General features: G+C 38.9%; 1 protein-coding gene across 1 annotated transcript; it reads right to left on the bottom strand.

Moving 5' to 3' along the window:
• Window positions 1-714: 714 nt before the first annotated feature.
• On the bottom strand, window positions 715-18,532 carry LOC122772271 (AN1-type zinc finger protein 3-like). Its single transcript, XM_044030157.1, has 6 exons — window positions 18,170-18,532; window positions 9,931-9,971; window positions 9,275-9,463; window positions 7,499-7,561; window positions 5,668-5,877; window positions 715-2,608 (listed from the first exon to the last, which is right to left on the bottom strand). The coding sequence occupies exons 1-6, from the start codon at window positions 18,250-18,252 to the stop codon at window positions 2,454-2,456; spliced, it is 741 nt and encodes a 246-aa protein (XP_043886092.1). The 5' UTR covers window positions 18,253-18,532; the 3' UTR covers window positions 715-2,453.
• Window positions 18,533-19,787: the final 1,255 nt, after the last annotated feature.

Genomic DNA, 19,787 nt, shown 5'->3' with positions numbered 1-19,787 from the left:
GTACTGCACGTAAAAAAGAAAAAAGACAATTTGGTATCTGAAAATAGTAATTACAATTCATGTGTCAGGATGTTGCCTTCCAATGTATGTCACTCCACAAAGCCACTGAACGTTTTAAATAAGATTTAAATACATTACAGATGGTTACCAATAAAGTTATTTAAATTCAGGACACAAACAAGTTACCTGTTATATTATAATGGCTGATCACTGTACATCTTTACAATGTACTATGGAACTTCTTAGTACATCTTTGTACTATAGTACAAAGATTTACGTCTCTGTACCATCTGTAATGTTTTCAAATGTTTTTTAAACTTTCAGTGGCTTTGTGGAATGACAAAGTCAAAACCGCAACTTTAAGACCAGTCACCTGTTACACTGTTGTGTGCGTGTGCATATATACAGTAAATATAAATATAGTATGTTTAACTGTGCAACGAGAATCATTCCTGCCATCAGAAACCTCTTTAGTAAAAATTCCATCAGCCAGCACACGTTTGCACACATGCAAGTACATGAGAGCAGCTTTACAGCCACCCTTGGTGAGCAATTAACAGATATTAAATAAATTTAGCTGATTTAAACTGGCATCTAACCTAGTAAAATGACAAAATCAAACAGAGTGGAGAAAAAAATAAGAAGAAATCTGCTAAATTCTCCCAAACAACCCTTAATCTTCCCATCTGTCCTGTCAATAAGTACACCAGAGCATACTTTGTCTAATCCAATTTATTCTTTCTCTGTAAAAGAAAAAACTTGGAAAGGGGAAGCAAAGGGTAATGCAATGGAAAACAAAAGCACATCTTTTTCCACATTCATCTTCCCATTTTGTGACATTACAAACAACAAATGCGGCTCTACACTACAGTGTAACTAAATATGAAATGCAAAAAGGGTTAAATAAACGTTTCCTTTAATAGCATTTTATGTTCATTCCCTCCACAGTCCACCAGGAAAACATTTTGACAGTAATTATTGTATGACTAACTCTGCTCATATGTTACTCCATTTTCAGCAACACAAAAAAAGACAGACAAAGCTATCAATAAGGGAAAAGATGAGAAAAGGATAGTCAAATGCAGGGTGCAGGTTAGCTCATCATGCTAGCAGAAAATTAAAGCATTGGGTACAGGAAAGAAAAAGGAGCATTTGAAGCATAAGCAAGAAAAATGAAACTCGAATAATATGAAGTCCTGTTTCCAAACTATGGAAAAATTACCTTAAACAATGAGGATAATTGAAATAAAGGGCTGACACTTTAAGAGAGACCTCAACAGACAACACAGTCTGCAACTCAGAGAAATTCTGCTAAAACTGAAGTGTAGAGCAACCTTTGATTCTGCCCGCTTGTGCTCAAACTGAACTACAGTGAGCACATAGCAGAACGTTAAAGTGTGTGCATTATTATACTGGTGTGAGAATGTGTACAATGCAGTCATTCCACGACAACATGTACACAATCCAGCACACATGATCCACTGGTTGCTGGAAAGGAGTATGGCTGTGAATGAGAAAATGCCTTCATGTGGTGGGGTGATACGGAAGAGACAAAGAAGAAGACAGAGAAAAATGCTCAACAAATTGTCTCGATCAATAACATCTCAACGTTAAAGAGATCAGTGTGCAATCCAAGGACAACTAGCACAAATCCCACAATCAGTGTGTGCGGAGTTCACACTGAGACTTCTGAATTTGGATTTACAGCATCAGTGCAGTTTCATTGCCCACAATGGCAGAAACAACTTCACAGCAATCTTAGATCAGTGAAAAAGAGAAAGTGGTGGGAGAAGGGGCAACAGTGGGCTTTGATATCCTGAGGTGGATGATTTAACAGGGGTTTGTAATTCTAAAGGTTTATGAGTAAGTGGTGAAGGACAGCCAGGGGGTAAGACACTGACTTAAAGTGAGGCTGGCGAGCTTGGTTTGCTTCGCAAGGTCCATGCTTGGCACAGAGTAGAAAGCAGCTCTGTCAGACTTTGAGGTAAAGAACGGTCTCTAAACAGCGCCAAAGCAAGTGTACACAAAAGGTATTCATCCCTTACTCCTCCTCTTCATCATTCTTTGTGGTTGTTTTTTTTTTAAAATCTTTTTTTGAGGTAAAGAGTTCTGTCTCAAACTGGTTTCCAGGGCAAACCTTTGCATTCATTCTCATACATATGTGGAGTCAGGAGCTCGCAAAAATGTGAAGAAAGTATTTACTTAGCTCTTAAATGTTCTTTCATTCCTGGGTATGAGTATTTTTCAAAAGGCATCTTAGCAGTAGGGACAAAAATCAAGCCAACAGAAGCCAAAAACAACCAGGACATGGGAAACAGTGGGGTTTAAAAAAAGAAAGAAGAGAAAACAGTGGAGGTTTGTATCCAAAAAACCTGTGGAAATGCTGAAAAACAAAATAGAAAAAAAAAAAAATCCCCAACAGCGCTTAGACACCGTCTGATCACTGAGATTTTTTAGGAGCATTCCTCCCCGATGCGCTGGCATGAGCGGCCCACTTTGCGGTCGAGCTTGACCATCTTTAGAACGGCCTCCTGACGACCTCGGCCCAGATGGTCAAACAGACACTCGTGTTGCTCTGGGAGCCGATGGAGCATACAGAAGACATAACCTGGAGGATGGGTGAGGGGGTTTGAATGAGACAGAGCAGTTAATACGACATGTTCATTGAATGTTCAAATGTTACTGCAGCTAAAGAAACCAGCAATAGCAACCTCCCTTCGATTAAACTGCTGCCAAATCCAAGGGGTGGGACCCTGGTTAAACAGCTGTTAAAAAGGGAAGCATTCTGGATACAGTACTTGAACACTACTGAACCGTATGAACTGAATAAAACCAAGGATCTTAGTCCCGTGAGTCAGATGGAGTAGATTTTTCTTTCTTCTTTTCATATCATAGGTCAAATGTATATTCTTGCAGGCATTTATTCTTAAAAAAAACTTTTTTAATAAAAAAAACATCTTCAGTCTTTAGAAATGACAAAGGGCAGTGTCTTTGTAAACCTGTTATTACCAGAAAACTTAGTATCTGTGATTGCTTCCTCTTTTGACTCCATTACACAAAGACAGACAACACTCATTTCTCTCTCCGACTGCGCTCGTAACAGAAGAGCCTGCCACTGTTGGAGGCTCGTTAAGCTCAGAGAGGCTTGTTAGCACTCATTGGCTTAAATTAATTCATTAATACACATAATAACACTGCAGGCGTTCAATGAGCAGCTATGAAAAGCCCAGTATGACAGCTGGTTGCTATGTAATTAAAACCTATGCGATTACATTGCACACAAAGGGAGTGTAAGGGAGAAAGTTGAATAAAATTTGAGTTTACTAAAAACAGAAAATCTTACTTGATCTGAGATTCATTTATTCATAATTTGAGAAATAATTTGGCAATAAAAGATTTCAATTCCACCACTTGGCCTAAATGTCTTCTACTAATAAGCCAGAGACTTTACCATCGAGCCTTACCATGCCTCCACAAACTCCTGCCAATGCTGTGTCACTTAAGCGTTAGGCAAAAACAACAGGCTGGAAGGAAATGTAGTAAATGGAAATGCTTTTGGATAATAATAAAGAAACCCATGAGTGTTCATCTATTTTGTTACCAAGTCCTACTAAAGTTGTCTGTATTTATTCTACATAAAGGTAAAAATGTCTCAGTCTGACTGACTTTATATCATATTTTCAATTTGGCCAAGTCAAACAAATTTCGATAAAAAAATCTATATAACATTTCATAAAACCACCACAAACTGTCACTAAAGAATATAAATGTTGTGCAGAAATTAAATTAAATCTTAAATTAAATTAAAACTAGTCAATGCAGTGAGAAGTTAATTAAGCAGACTATTTGGGTGTTTTCACCATAGCACAACATTCCATATGCTGGCTAGATCAAACAGCACAGCCATTATGTGATTACAATGTACCATTTACCTACAGAAAATTCAGTATACCGCCACCTATTTTCCACAAAGAAAATTACATCCTACAAGTTCAGGAGGAAATAGATATGTCATAGATCGATGGACTTACTTGGTGAATGCAATTGTCCTTAATGGTAGTGACAGCAAGGTTTATAGGGGATCAATATTATTAATATACCACTGTGCAATCAGTTTTATCATCATCAGCCCCATTCAGACCTGGTAAAAACATTCAAAAATTATATTGCAATATGTATTATTATTATATTATTGCCCGGCCCTAGAACAGATGTGTCCACTGTCAGTGTTTTTATGCGGCAAGTTAATCAAAGCTCGACTAACGCTGCTATAAATGAAATAACAGTTTAACCAGAAGTAGAAAAAGGGTATTATATGTTAACCAGTGTGACTATTGCGGCAGTGGCTACAAAGTGTAAAAACACTGTAAAACTGCAATGTCAGCTAAACTGGCAGGCTCCACATAGTGCTGAGGACAGAGTACATTCATGTATGATCAAGAATGTGGTATTTTAGTCTGTAGCCAGAATAAAAGCCCAATTAGAATAAAAATGTCATGTTAACATGCCAATCTGAAATCTCTGATTCGATATTCTTTTTCGAACGAGAGGGCTGGTATATGCCAATCATCATTCAGAACAGTGTTCATATAAACAGTCGGTCCGACTATGACTTCCTGGTTTGAAGCTATCATGAGTCTGATCCACGTAAATGTGACATACTTCCGTAACTTCTGGGAAAAGATTGAAAATTCCACTCTAATAGTAATGAACAGACACAAAAGTCACAGACTCTTCTGCTCATGTCCAAATAGTAAAATGATGGAATCGTAAATTCCAACAGGACCAAATCTTTTCAGAATGAAGAAATATTGCACATGTAAACAAAGCTGCTGTTACACATCTTGTGAGATCAATATTATATTCACAGTGCAATACCAGAAGTCTACCGAGTGCGACAACACTGGATCAGATACTTTGCAAGAGCTATCTTTTCTTCCCCATGTACAATTTGAAAAGTGTTTGTGCCATCAACTCATTATCCGACCTTCTTGGGTTACATTCTGTACAGCCATTAGCATAGTAATCTGCAATTACTGCAACAGTCAGAAATCACTGTAATTGCCAGCAATTCCCCTTCATTCTGCAAAAAGCATGTTTTCATAGTAACCACTGGGCTATTAAGGATGGATGGCCCATGCACTAAAGCATTGCCTGGTGGGGAAAAAACGGCAAGTCAATTTCCAATTTAGAAATTAGTGTGTGGTTTTAAGCAGATGGTCTTTAAGCAGCGAAGAGCTGTGACTTTTTAAGTACTTCAATTTGTATGCAAACAAGTTGATTAGCAAACCAAGTATTGGTTTAAACTGCATTAGTGTTTGTGGTAATTGGATTATGTTTTATGTGTGATGTGAACCATTCAGGCTTTCTGTAATGGTCCCCCAAGGCTAGCAAAGGCACAAGGTCATTGACATTACTGTCGACACCACAAACACGAGCATACGTAGCAGATGAGCGTATTTGAATCCATCTCAAAAGGCTATGACTATGCTACCCTGCATTTATTTATGAGGCCAGAACTGACCACTGCCAAATTAATCCAATACAACACAAGGTAGACATGGTCCTTTATAATGGCTGCCACTATTTAACATGTACGCTATGGCTATTCGTTGGTCTCACAGTGTGTTCTAATGTATGTCAGTGCACATAAGTGTGTGATCGTACCACAGCGACAGGAACCCAACTCTTGTTGTACCAGTTCCAGTTTGGTTTGGCAGCGATGGCAACGTTTGCGGTTCCGCTGTTTGGAGCCAACACGAGACGAGGAAGAGGATGATGATGAAGAAGACGATGACGATGAAGACCCCTGTCTCTCTGGCACCACACCCACTCTTGCTCGCTTCTCAGGTGGGGCATCACTTTCTGACTCTGAACCTGGAGACAAATATAAGCACACAAAAACCCTTCAGCTGCTGTATCCACGTCACTGTTTTCAACATGTGCACTTAACTTTCAGGATTTCTTCCAAAAACATTCACATTCATATTGATCCCAAATGTCAAGACAGGGCATTAACAAAAATTAAAGCCCTTTACACAGACTAGGAAAATTAAGAAATCAAGTATTCTGTTGTCAAAAAATACAAATGTTAATCAATCTCCTACTTATTGTTTTAAAAAGTTGTCTGTCCATATATTTGCATCAAACACCAATTACAGCATTTATTACTCCCTGATTTGCAAATTACTTCAAAAGGTATTCATCTCCTGTGTGTCCTATAGTGTAGCTTTGCCTAAAAAACATCAGGTAAGGTCTCAAATAATAACTTACATTTCATGTATGAAGACATTACCTGTAATTTAGTGATGTTTGTAACTGTAGAATATATACAGACTGGGATAAAAACACCTTTAGAAGCTTTAGAAGTTAATGATTCTCTTGCATTAGATTAAATTCAATCTGGCAACTGAATAGGAAGAGCACAGAACATTTCTAGTGGTCGGCTGGAATTTCAACTTCGCTTTTCTCATCAATCCTGCAGACTTTTTCCCTGGCCCGGCCAAATGCAGATCAGCGCTCAATAAATCTCTGAGAACTAGGCCAAGCTGAGGCAGCCAGATCCCCGTAGCCTGCTCCATCGATCTTAGTGTGTGTGCGTGTGTGTGTCTATACATGTGTAAATGCATGTTGTGAAAAAAAAGGTTTCTTCTTCCCCAGGCTTTTGTTACCGAGGTAAATCTCTGTGGCCAATTTGCACAGGTCAACACATCAAATTTAACCGAGTCAACAACTGGCATTTATTTATATATTTATAAAATTTACTGGTCTGAAATTAGAATAGTCTACTATAGTCTACTATAAACTTAACACGGTTTTATTTTAGAGTGTAAGAGGCTGTTAACTGGTAAAGTAAAAGACTGAAAAAGATTTACAGAGACCGTAAAAGGAGGAAAACACCAACTCGGCCACAGCAAAATGTTAAAAATGATGCTGTGTGCACATGTGTTAAGGTATGGTGCTACCATGATCCCTCTGCATCAGGCAAGGGATCAACATGTTCATAGCACCGTAGCATCATCTCGCCTACTCTGCAGTTAACCCTAAATTCATGTGCATGTGATCAGCACACTGTGTCACCTAACAAGGTGAAAGCACAGTGAAAGGAAATAAACAGACTACTATTTAACATGGTCAGCATATTCTGACCATATTTATAGTAATAAAAGCTAATGATGCTAAATGCAAATAAAGGCATATTCCAGTCTAGCAATGGTTTTGCATCACACATAAACTTCTACCTGATGTGAATGTAACCACTGAGTTACATTACTCCATTCAGTATGAGCTTTACAATTGTTTTTTCTTTATTATACGTCTCGGGTATAGTTCTGTGCAGATACTCCTCATAACCATGTTTCCCTGACATGCTCCTGTCCACCATCTCCCCTGAAAGAAAAATGAAACCTCCCATTTTGTCTCAGTTCAATGCTGCTGATGTAAATGAGTCCCACATAGTGTAAAACATAATGATGGACACTGTAGAGCTGAGGCATACCTGACTCACAGGAGCGCTTTGTGGGAGAAGAGAGTGCTCCGAAGAACGGGTCTGTGCTGGATACTTATGATAGAAAGATATAGTGAGAGAAAGAGGGGCAAACGTAGAGCAAAAGAAAAGAAGGAAATGGGGAAAAAGAGCAGGCATAAGGATATTAAATCTTTATTGCAACATCTCTCATACAAATGTAAAAATTAAAAGCATCTTGCTTTATTGATTCACACCGATAAACCACGTCATTAAAAAAGGTAACCGATTATAAAGTTGTGACTGATTACTGTGTTTTGGACTTTACTATGAATAATTGAAAGCTCAATGTAAGTTTTAAGTGTCACTAGAGATGGTTAAGTATAATTTACTGCTCTGCAACAACATTAAAGACAGTTACATGTTTCAATGCAGTATCTGATTGGTGTAAAACTGACCAAAATAAATCATATCCAATCCAAAGCATGTAATTGAAAAGAGCATGGAATCATGACCTAGTAAATCCCAACTGAATAGGTTAAAAACAGGTTATTTTGAAAGTCACACAGGGTATATATGTAACAGCCTGAGGACACGAGCTGTGAAACAGGTCTCTGCTGGTTGCTTGGATACTTGGATGGATACTCTTTTCACGTGGTAAGAGGATCAAAAGACCATGTTTTAGAGAGTATGAAATCCTGGGTTTTTCCCCACAATGACTGTGATGGATATGTGTGACAAGGAGACTGCGATACGCATATGTGAAGACTGAAACCAGCAAGTAGACAGTTGACTGCATACCTGATCCCTACAGTATGTATGTAGTGTGCAGGCACCAAGTACACAGTTGGCATGACAACTACTGTCTGATGAAGGTAAGGAGGAGTCTTCCTTTACTTATTTGTTACTGTTTGCAATGATACATGATGACCAAATGCATTGCTCATAATAATGATAATATTACAATCAGGGATGCACAATATTATCGGCACGATATCGGTATCTGCCGATCTGCCAATATGACTGACTACAACAGCAGGCCTTGACTCTTACACTGACGCACTCAACAACAATTTTTATGCTCATAAAGTACATTTATATCTACATCTGCTGCGACATGAGAATGCAAAACATCATGTTCACAATTATACATATTAGTCACAGACTTTTCCAGGTACCAACATAACAGCATTAGTCTAAAACTGCAGCTTAGGCCAATACATTAATCGCACATTGATAAACAAATATGAACGTAGTCTGACCCTTAACATGTAAAATACAAGTCAGTTCCATGCATTGCTCTGTCAAGAACTTCTGTATATTACTAAAAAAAATTCCCTCTAACATAGAACTAAGTTCATGTCGACAGATTTTTCACAAGCTCCACACATCCTTTTGTTGGCCACTTTATTGTCCTGTCCTGCATCGGTGTCTGCAAATAACCTTGTCACTGCATAGTGTTGACTGATGCCCTGGCACTTGTAGGTGTCCTCTTAAAACCTTTACTTCTGAATGGATACCCTTCCCTATCATTTTCACTATCTGTGCCATGAGGACAAATATAGCCAAAACAGGGGCACTGCAGAAACATACAGCCCACTAGAGGCTACAATACTCTGCTTCTGTCCATATTGCACAATTTTCAATATCCATATATGCAGGCATTTTAAAGTGGAAGTGCTCAACTATCCAGGCTAACAGAAATGGAAGATTATCATGAACAATGGCACATGTCACTCATGAAATAATAAAGGTCTTGGCCCACCACTATCTGAGATGAAGAGACTCACTAATTTACTGCTGTCTTACCATCCTGAGAAGGTAGAGATGTCACTCCCACGCCTCCTGGTGAAGGCTCCTCTGACGTCTTAGGCAACGACATCAGTGACTGACTAATGCTGCCGTTTGTTTCATTACAGAAGATGTCTGCTTGGCTGCTGCTGGAACTTGATGAGGCCTTTGGGGCACAGTCAGTGTCTGGCTGGTTCTTCTGAATGTCTATAAAAAAAAAAGAATGCTGTGACATTTGTGTGTACTGTATTTATAAGCAACTATCTCCTGGAGTATGGTTATTTTGTCTGTTAAATTGGGCACGTACACTGACAGAACTGTTTGTATTATATGTAGTTTGAAACGCTCACCTATGGCACCGATTTCGTCAGAAAATGAACTAAAAAGGTGAAAAAGGACAAAATATTCTGAATTCTGAAAGATGTGCAAAAGACCCACACAGGAAGGTTTTGAAAGAGCATTTATAAAAGAAGAAACATCTCTCTCCTTATATATGGATAGAAGGAGTAGAAGTAGCTAACTTCATTATGGTAGTCAAACTAATGCCAACAAAATTGCAAGGTCTCTGCAGTGGACAGACCCATCTCCAGTCACGAGCACCACCAGGACTCACACTGGCCAAAGTTAGACACAAGATCAGTCGAGCAAATAAACACAGCAGATTAAGAACTTACCTGCAAAACATTTTGAGCAAAGATTCATAGTTTTGCTCGACCTGTTGAAAAGAGAAGACAGAGAAATGCACTCAATGAAAAACAAAAGTCATACACTTCCAAATATCCAAATAGCTATTCAGAGTTCCAAATAAATGGAGAATGAGAAGTACGTGTATTTTGCTGATGGGTATCCATGCAAGAAGAGTAACACGCTTCCATCAGTCTGAGTCAGAGACTTACTTTCATTTTCAGGATCCAGGTAAAGACAACAAGTATGAGTGCAATCCTCACTCACTGTAAATACTGAATTCATGCTAGAGGAATGTCAAGATCTACAATGATTTAAGTCAACTGATTTATCTGAAAAAATCCTAGTAGAAACCTAAAGAATGTTTTGTGCTCTTAACTCCCTGCCCATTTACACTAAGGCTGCAACAAATGATTATTTTCTCGATTAATCGAGTAATCATTTGGTCAGAGAATGTCAGAATATGAAAACCTAGAAAGGATGATGGTTCTGAAATGTCTTGTTTTGTCCAAAAAACAAAAACTATTCTGTTTTAATGATTTCTTTCTTGGCGCAAAGAAACCCGAAAATATTCACATTTAAGAAGCTGAAAAATCAGAAAAATTAAAGTCCTTAAAAACACTCAAACCGATTAACAGACTGTCAACATAGTTGACAATTAATAACCAATTAATCGAGTAGTTGCTTCAGCCCTAATTTACACACACACACACACACACACACATATATCTATATACATATATCTATACCTATAGTCCACTATTTTGTCCCTCCTTGTCTCAGACCCCTCCCCCCTATAAGAAACGCCAGAGCGCTCACTATGTCACCTTTCTCTCACCCCTGCTTATAATAAAATGCTTTCAAAAAGCACCGTTTAAGAAAAACAACAAGAACCTCCCGGCCCACTTCTTGGCATTTTTCAAAATTTGGCATTGGGCAGAATTAGCCTCAGAAGAGGAGGTTTAGTTACCCTTTCAGAAACCTCACAATTGTCATCATTCCTGCACACAGGCAGTCTACTAACCAACTGCTTGCTGCTGCCATCTTCTGATAATTAATTCACCACAAATTAGATAGTTATTGGCGATGATTGCAGTGATTGATAACATTAGGTTTGCCTAACTTGATTGACTTTTTATAATAAACACACAATTCAATAATCGAATATTCATACCTATCCCAGACAAAAACATTAGCTGTTGTCATTAACTAAATACATTATAAACTTGCAGTTTCATTGACACAACTCCTTCACCACACATGCCTCTGGCTGCCCTCTAAATGGGCTCCTCTCATTTCCTCCTAAGCCCAGATACGAAATGGCTACAAACTGACCATGACGGTCACTGCTATCAGTCACATTCTATTTATTTTGGGCGCTTCGTTGCACACCTTTGTCCTCATTTCTAAATGTTGGGTCAGCTGCAGTCAACCTGGGGGCTGTCTGTCAGACTACCGTGTGTGGTAGTGGGGAAAAACAAAATCAGAGCAGGAGGTTCTGTGAGGGTAGAGGAGAAATCTCATCATGAGACACAAGCAGGGAGGAAATTCTTCACTGGATAAACATATCCAGTTGTCAACCTTACAAAGTAGAGGTAATCTAATCACACATTAATCATGAAACTAAATAGAGTGAGAAAATACATGCAGAGCAGAGAAAACTACATGCTTGTGAGTGTTTCATGCTTGGCCCACTGCTATTACTAATGAGTGTCGGACTGGAACAAACAGGGGGATGAGCTCAGTTGCCTTAGAAATTCTGTTTGAGTGATACAAAGGAGCAAAGGTTTGGAGGGGAGATAAATATTTTAAAGGAATAAAGTTCTACGAACTACTAACACCATGATCACCGAAATTAAGATCGGAAAATATAGATACAAGATCAAATACAATCAAGCAAAATTAATTAATGAAATACATTAACAGACTTTGTTCAATTAAAGGCGACATCGAATGCTTGTATCACACATATATGTTAGTTATGGAGGTCTACTTACATATATTAACTTGTTTTCATGGTTAAAAACCTACTAGTCGCTGCAAACGAGCCGATCAAAATATCTCCTCACTGACACTCTCGTCAGCCGCGCTGTTTCAGACCACAATCACACCCCCAGAACGTGGACTGTGTTGTGATTGGCCAGCCAACGAGAGCTTTCCCACTGTCCTGTGATTGGCCAGGTACCTGGAAGTGACGTAATAGATAGGCCAGCTCTTAGATACACAGCTCCCCCTCTGCATCTCAGCAGCTACAACGAGAGTAGTTCTTCTTCTGCGGTTGAATGTACGCAACCGGATGTGCCCGGACTAGTGCAGTGTTAATTGGAGCTTCCAGTCTATGTCGCCTTTAAGTTGTTTTTTTTTTTTAAATTAGGAATAAAAAGGGTACTTTTAAAAAAACTGCAAGGAGGGCAACAGACAACAAGAATAGCAAGTTATGTCTTGAAAACCAATACAAACCAGTTTAAATTGAACAAATATTCACACAATCAACGAAAATGACATCCTCAACAAAGAGCTATATATGCAGTGACATAAATACAAAATAATCCCAGGAAATAAAGGGTCATGTTGTCCCTCATGTTGTAGCTGATCTTTAAAATGTCATTAAATAGAAAAAACTGGAATACTGGGAATGAGGAGTAGCTTATTATTTCTGCAGTGCAATCTCTACACTCTCTACACTACACAGCAAAATAACTTTTTAATGAAACAGTTGACTACATTATTACTGACAGGACACAGCAATTATCTATAGCCTTTGCAACAACAATCTTCATTCCCTGATATACTGCAGATTTGTTTTGTGTTAATATTAAATCATTAGAAAAGCAAGTTTAAATCTTTAAAAACCAGTTCATTTCACATGTAGCATCTGGCTTCACAATGTACATTATAACATATTTGCTTTTATCAAAAAGTATATCTTCTGTTTGAATATGACATGCAGGGCGTTTAATAATTAACAGGAAAAAGTTCACTTTACAATTAAGGTGGTTATTTCTATACCTCAGTTACGCCGTCCTGTCCCACCCAACAGAGTCAGATTCGCTATCGCACCAAAAAAAAGGAAAAAGGAAAACTATGACAGATGTACTCTCAAGGGAGATGATGGCAGTTCCCCAGCACAATGGTCCCCCACAGCAAATAGCTTCACACCTTTTCCTGCTTTTTTTAGTGATACCCGTCTATGATAATCTATCATTCATAGAGCCTTTTTTTTTTTGCTGTCAAGCACCGTTATCAGCTAAGCGGATGGGTTAGTTTGCTGGTGGTACCTGACAGCACTGCATCTCCTGTCAAATCAAGCTGAGATGACAGATGTTTCTCTGCACCATCCTCAATGTGACTCCTAACTTTCTGATTTAATTGTGCTCAGAATTGACTGCTTTATGAGATTCTCAACAGTTTGACGAGTCTTAAGTAACATGATATGGTCTGTGAGAGCTGCAGCTATAGTGCACAGCAACAGCACCTGATCACAAAAGGATGACAGCTTATGTCACAATGGTAGAACTTTTTATTTTATATGCAAGTATAATGGAAATTTACACTGCAAACACCTCTAATCATGGAAAGCAGTGACCATGCAACGGTGCATCAGGGAAACTCAGTGAAGCTTTGAACTAAATCAGTGTCATATTAATTGCACAGCAGTATCAATGGCTATTTAAAAAATGGGTACAATGAGGAAAAAAAGAATACCGTGACAGCCCTATGTACCATGAGATGATTTGTCAGCTCGCACAGATTTTGGAGATAATGGGTTTCAGAATTATTGTCGATCAGTGCAATTTCTATTTTGTCAAGAACAAGGCCATGGAGGATACCCCAAAGTTCAAAATAATGGTTATTACAAATTAACTCCTATAAAAATGGGACACAAACACACATTACAACGTTAGGAAATGTTACAATTAATATACTGTAGCGTTTAATAACGCAATTAATTGTGAAATCAAGTAATCGTGACATCCCTAATATCAACTGTTACTGTGACCACTAATAACACTGAATCATAATGGGCTTTGGTTTTACCTGCGGCTGCTTACACCACCTTCAAAGTTTTACAAGGATTTCATAGCATTGCCACTTCTCTGGTACCAGATGGTCTTCTATCGCTTTATCCTGCACATGAAGATCTCGGGGCTGGTGCCAATCCTAGCCTGATCTGAAGGCTATCCATCTTTTTGACAGATTATACACTAAGGGCAATCTACCATAACTTCAAACAATTCAGACACAACACCATCACCTATAACAGTATCAACCATAATCCTGTATATAAATATGATAGTGCCGGCAAGGCGCTACTGACCTGTAATAGACCCGCCATTCACACAGGCCAGACACGTAGGCCTTCTCCATTTTCAGCGAGTAAATCATGGAGATAACTACATCGATGCAAAAAAGATTACCCTCAGAATATTTGGGCTTTATCTCTGACCTCGACACCTTACTCAATGCCTCTTGCTATCCGGGCACTGACAGTACATTGAAAAGCTATTGACTGGAGGCCTTGGAGCTTTGCCACTGGTACAGAGGGAGCAGATGCTGTGGGATTTTCACCCGATGGAGCGAGTGCTTGCAGGATCCCGAAATCTTGCCGACTTTTGATCACTTACCTCGGAGAAATGTTCCCCGAATTCAAAACTTTAGCTGAACTGGCACTGGAGATTCTCAAGTGTGGCAGAAGAATGCAGTTTCAGCCTTAAGAACAGCATTAAAATGGCCATTAGAAGTCATTTGTCTGAGACAAAGACACAGAACCTAAGGACAATGATGCCTCTGCAACAGTCTCTCTCTCCCTTGATGCGTCTGATTACGCTGAAGCAAGCACCAGGTTTAAGTCCCTTTGAGGGACCCAAAATAAACAGAACTCAAACTGGGTAAAGTTTGAGTTCATTCAGGGCAGGCTACAGAAAGTGAGCCAAGTTCAGTTTAATTTGTTGTAAATAGCTTGATCACATTTTAATTGTGAGTGTCTTATTCTGTATCTTTGCATCATCCGTCACCGCATAAGTCTCTCAAGTCACACAAATAATTGCAGACGTCTACTTTCATGTTTCTACAGTAAATAAGGTATATAGGCTTAGACCCCGTTCACACGAGGACGCTTGCGGGTAAAAATGACAATAATCCGTTTTGCTTTTTGCGGAGAGGAAGGAAGATTCTGTGCATGCGCTCACATGGCGGTGTTGTGTGATAATGAATCACAGCGCCACCTAGCCGCCTGGTATGCATACCCAATCGAATTCCACACACTTTTGCGTCACCGTATGCATGCAGATTTCCTCTCGAAAACACCCGGCGCGGAATAAAAAGTGAAGACGCAACGCCACTTTTGCGTCTGCTGTTCAGACCGTCATCATGTAAACGTAGCCTTAGATGGTAACAGGAATCTTAACTCAAAGTGAGAAACAATAAACGCGCATTTGTGATAACTAAAACCCAGCTGTAAATTAGCCAATTACCAAGGCTGAGAGACCACTAAGATTACTGGGATCAAATGTTGAGATTTAGCATTAGCATTAGTGTAAGGCAATCCAATCACTAGTGGACAGTGCTGAGTATTTCAGGTCACACAATATGACAGTGCATCATGAATAACAACTTGTAATCACTCACTAACCAAGTCTATAGGCCAATCAATCCATAGGCTATATCAGGGTTGCTCAGTGCGTCGATCGCGATCTACCAGTCGATCGCAAAGGTAGTGTGGGTAGATCGCATAACATTAAAAAAAAAAACAAATAGACGTCAGCCTATCATCCATCCCGTCACTTGATTGATATACAGGGCCACCAGTCACATGACATCTGACTTTTTCTGACACTTAGGACACTGTGCATGCGCAAACAACGGCGCTAAGTGCAGCAGCAAAACTAACAAGATAGCTAGCGAGTTACCTCCAATTTTTAGCCCTCGTTTTATTCTCTTAAACTTATGACAGGGTATAAAATGAGTGGTGGAGCTGAACCAAGTAACAAGACTTATCACTTTCATACAGAATGGAAGGAGGACTTTATTTCCACGATGACATTTTCAAAGTGCATTTGACCATCATTTGGTGTGCTTGAGGCTGGCTGTCAGCAGCTACTGTCCGGACTATGTATCCCTGGCTGATTCCATTCAGTGCAAGTCATCAGAGTAAAGTCAGGTAATCAAAAAAATTTACATAGTTCATTGTGTTGTGTTGTGCAATATGGGCTCATGTGGTTATGCAAGGTACATCAACATAGATTGTACATATAATTAATTCTCAATATATTTATAAATAAATATATGTTTTGCATTTTTGTAGTAGGTAGATCATTTTGACTTGGTCATTTTATAGGACATTTAAGTAGCTCGCATGCTGAAAAAGTGTGAGCATATAGATATGACAGGTTATACACAGAGTAGAAAACCTTACAATTCGAGACAGCTCCTGAGAAAACTACTAACCTCCTTTGTAATCTATACTAGAGTCATGTGACAGTAGAGTGCTGTTCAAATCAGAATTAGAGTCTATGGAGCCACAATTATTTACAGCCAATCTCAGACTCACACATGGTAAATATTTATAGCATACTATTTGGTAAACATTCAGGAAGATATAGAAGGAGCTGGTAATGACAACTAGTTTGCAAAGACATGGTATTGGCTACTCAGGCAATAAAAAGGTAAGAAAAGGTAAAGAATATTTCATTTCTACTAAGGATATTAGGTTTAGATCATTCCATGTAGCCATACAACCTATTGTCATCGACTGCAGAACACCAAGGTTCATTTTTTTTTAAGCTGCAGAATTCACTTCTGGAACATTTCGGAGGCACTGCTTGCTGTTTTCAACCACACTCCAACCTGTTGCAGGCATCTTGATTTGCTAGCAGAGAACTGCAGTTGTGCTTCCACCTTGCCTTCACCTAAAACTAATTACTTCCTGTGCAATGTACATGATCAGGGACATGACATTCAGAGGGTGGGGCAAATAGATAAGCATTTCTGCTTATTTTGAATTAAACACTTATTTATAATTAAAAAAGTATGCACCACTACTTTGGATCAAAAAATATTTGAACAAACATGTGTAACATGTAGTAGAGCTTATTGATAGAAATTAAATATTCTGTGCTTCCATGTTTCCTGCACAAATGAAGAAAAATACCTTGCTGGTATGTAAAGGCCACCATAGTTTCCTGAAGGGTGTTGGAAATGGAGGGTTGGGTGAAGGAATCATTTGTTTGTTCTGCAGTCTAGCACATTTTTTACACACTGGACCTTGAAAACTGTAGTGCATAACTTTGAAATACAAACCAAAGTCTATTGCATTCAAACATTGTCACACAAGTTCAGACAACGCTGACTGAGCCAATCAGCTTCACACACACTGTGTTTCTCAGTATATACACCAGTCTTTAGATCTCATGTCAACCAGTGACATTCCCATTCTGCGCACAGGAAGTGACTAGTTTTATGTCAAGACAAATGGAGGCAACAATACCACTGCACTACAGAAGTGGGGTAGATACAAACAAGTTGGATCATGAATAAAAACATATAAAGCACTCACACATGTTTCAATAGTGATTTCTACTCCCCAAATAACCTGTAACAAAATAACAACATCAACCATAGCAAAAATCCCCAAAAGTTTTACACTACATTCAAAATAATCAATTAGAGCTAAGAAGTAACATATTGAGATACGATTGCATGGTTACTCCAAAGACATAATATAATAATGTGTGTATCTTAGAGCTGGTGATTACTACTACATTTGATGAACAAATACAATTCACATGAGGACAAATGCGCTAAGGAAACCTTACACCCATATACTGTCAAATAACACATACTTTATTATCTGCATTTCAGCCAATCTGAACTGGCTCATCTATCAGTGCTTACTTTGTCCTAGACTACATGGTGTCCTCCCCAGTCCACTTTACGGTTTGACAAACACCTCAGAGTGTTACCTTAAACCAGCTGCTCCATTTCTAAAATCAGGACTTTATGGTCTTAATTAGCGCCGTCACACCTGTCACATTATTCTCGTCTACTCCGCAGGGAGAAGTTCACCGAAGCCAGTTGGTGTTAGCTCGTAGCTAATGCTACAAAACAAAGGGGAGGGGGTACTAAGAAAAGCAGCTCATCCCTCTTTGAGCTGCTAACACTAGAGGCTAGCAACTGTGCTAGCAGTCGTTATAGAGCTAAAGTATTTAAAAACATGGTGATACGTCTTACCCCCAGAATCCACAAGGGCACCGCGGCGGCATGACGTTAACGTTACTCGGTGGCTTGCTGCCCTCGCTCCCCGTATCCCCCATGACGGTCTTCCGTGTGAGGCTATCCTTGAAGCAGGTGAATCCGGGGATGGAGCGAGGGCCTCGTATTTGCCTTTAGATCCCCTGGTTGTGACAAGTACACAGTAAATACCCCGGCCGGATTATCCTTCCGACTTTCACTGTACACAGGGATAAATGCCGAAAGGAGCGGCACGGACCCCGTCAAAATTACACAGTTCAAATCGACATTAGGGTAGCGGAGCCGTCAGAGCCTCAGACGGACGGAGCCACCAGGGGAATCCTCTGGGCCAATCAGCTGAAGCACCGGGACAAACCACTGCCACAGAGCGGGGGCGTGCACAGCCAAAAGTGAAGCGGACGCGAAGGAGTGAAATTAATTGTGATAAAAAAAAACAATACAAATGTAATAATTTTAAGCGTTGTATTTGCTTGATGCTGTTGAAAGTAGGTACGTTGTACACTCCAAAGCATTGTTTTCAAAGCATTGAAGTGCATGAGTTCTATAATTAATATGGTATGATCCAGACAAAGCAGAGTCTGATAGTGAAACAGAGCAGCAATGTTCCTGGCAAATACCCCACAGATGATTCGTGGTACATTTACTTACTATATTTATTTATTTATTTATTTATTTGGGGTTGTCGTCAAATGATATCATGTGAGTTATTTAAGTTGTTTTCAAAGTTATTCAAGTTGTAACAAACATGCTCTCAGGAACGGCTCATTTACTTGTTTAAAATAAACGTTGGAAAAATAGGCATGTTATCATATAAACCGTAATGAAAAGCACTCACAATAAATTGATTGTGGTTAGTGCAAATCAAATCAAATTAAATACACTTTATCATCTTCAAAGGTATTTTTTTTCACTGGCAAAAGTGCTGCACCAGTCAAAGAAGACAGAACAACAAACAGCCAACAAAGGACATATAATTTAGAGTATAAATTATACAGAATGAAATTAATCGCACCTGCCCTAAAACACGTAAGAATGAAGAAAAAGTATTAATTAAATATAGGCAAGAAAACCGGAGACACAAAACACTGTAAAACAAGACAATAAAAACATGTACAAACAAGACAGTACAAAATGTGCAAATTATTTGGACAATTGTGAATAGAAAATTTCAATAAAATGTCACATAAGGGACTTGAAAATGCTTTCTCACTAACATACAGTATGCACAGTCCCAGTGATTTGTGTCTGTTCAGTATGTCCAGGAGCATTGACATCACGTCCATGGTGGTGATTTTGCTCCTCTTACAGATATCTCCAGGATATACTAAGTATATTAAGGCTATTTATTTTGCAGAGCTTTATGAACATGAAATTCAGGCATATAAAAACTTGAATCTTTCATGGAAAAGACCAACTTTTTGTGCTGTAAAGGGAAATGTATGGCCCAAATCACAAGAAAAATAATCCCATGACACTTAGAATTTACACACAGAGTAACAAAGATCTAATAGCATTATAGAAAGAAATAATTCCAACAATGAGCAATCAGCGACAGCGTGTGGCAGCCATCTGTCTGACTGTTTGGGTTGAAAGGAAA

Source organism: Solea senegalensis, linkage group LG7, assembly GCF_019176455.1.
Source record: "Solea senegalensis isolate Sse05_10M linkage group LG7, IFAPA_SoseM_1, whole genome shotgun sequence".
In the NCBI taxonomy this organism is placed as follows: domain Eukaryota; kingdom Metazoa; phylum Chordata; class Actinopteri; order Pleuronectiformes; family Soleidae; genus Solea; species Solea senegalensis.
This window is presented reverse-complemented; position numbering and strand designations above follow the sequence as displayed.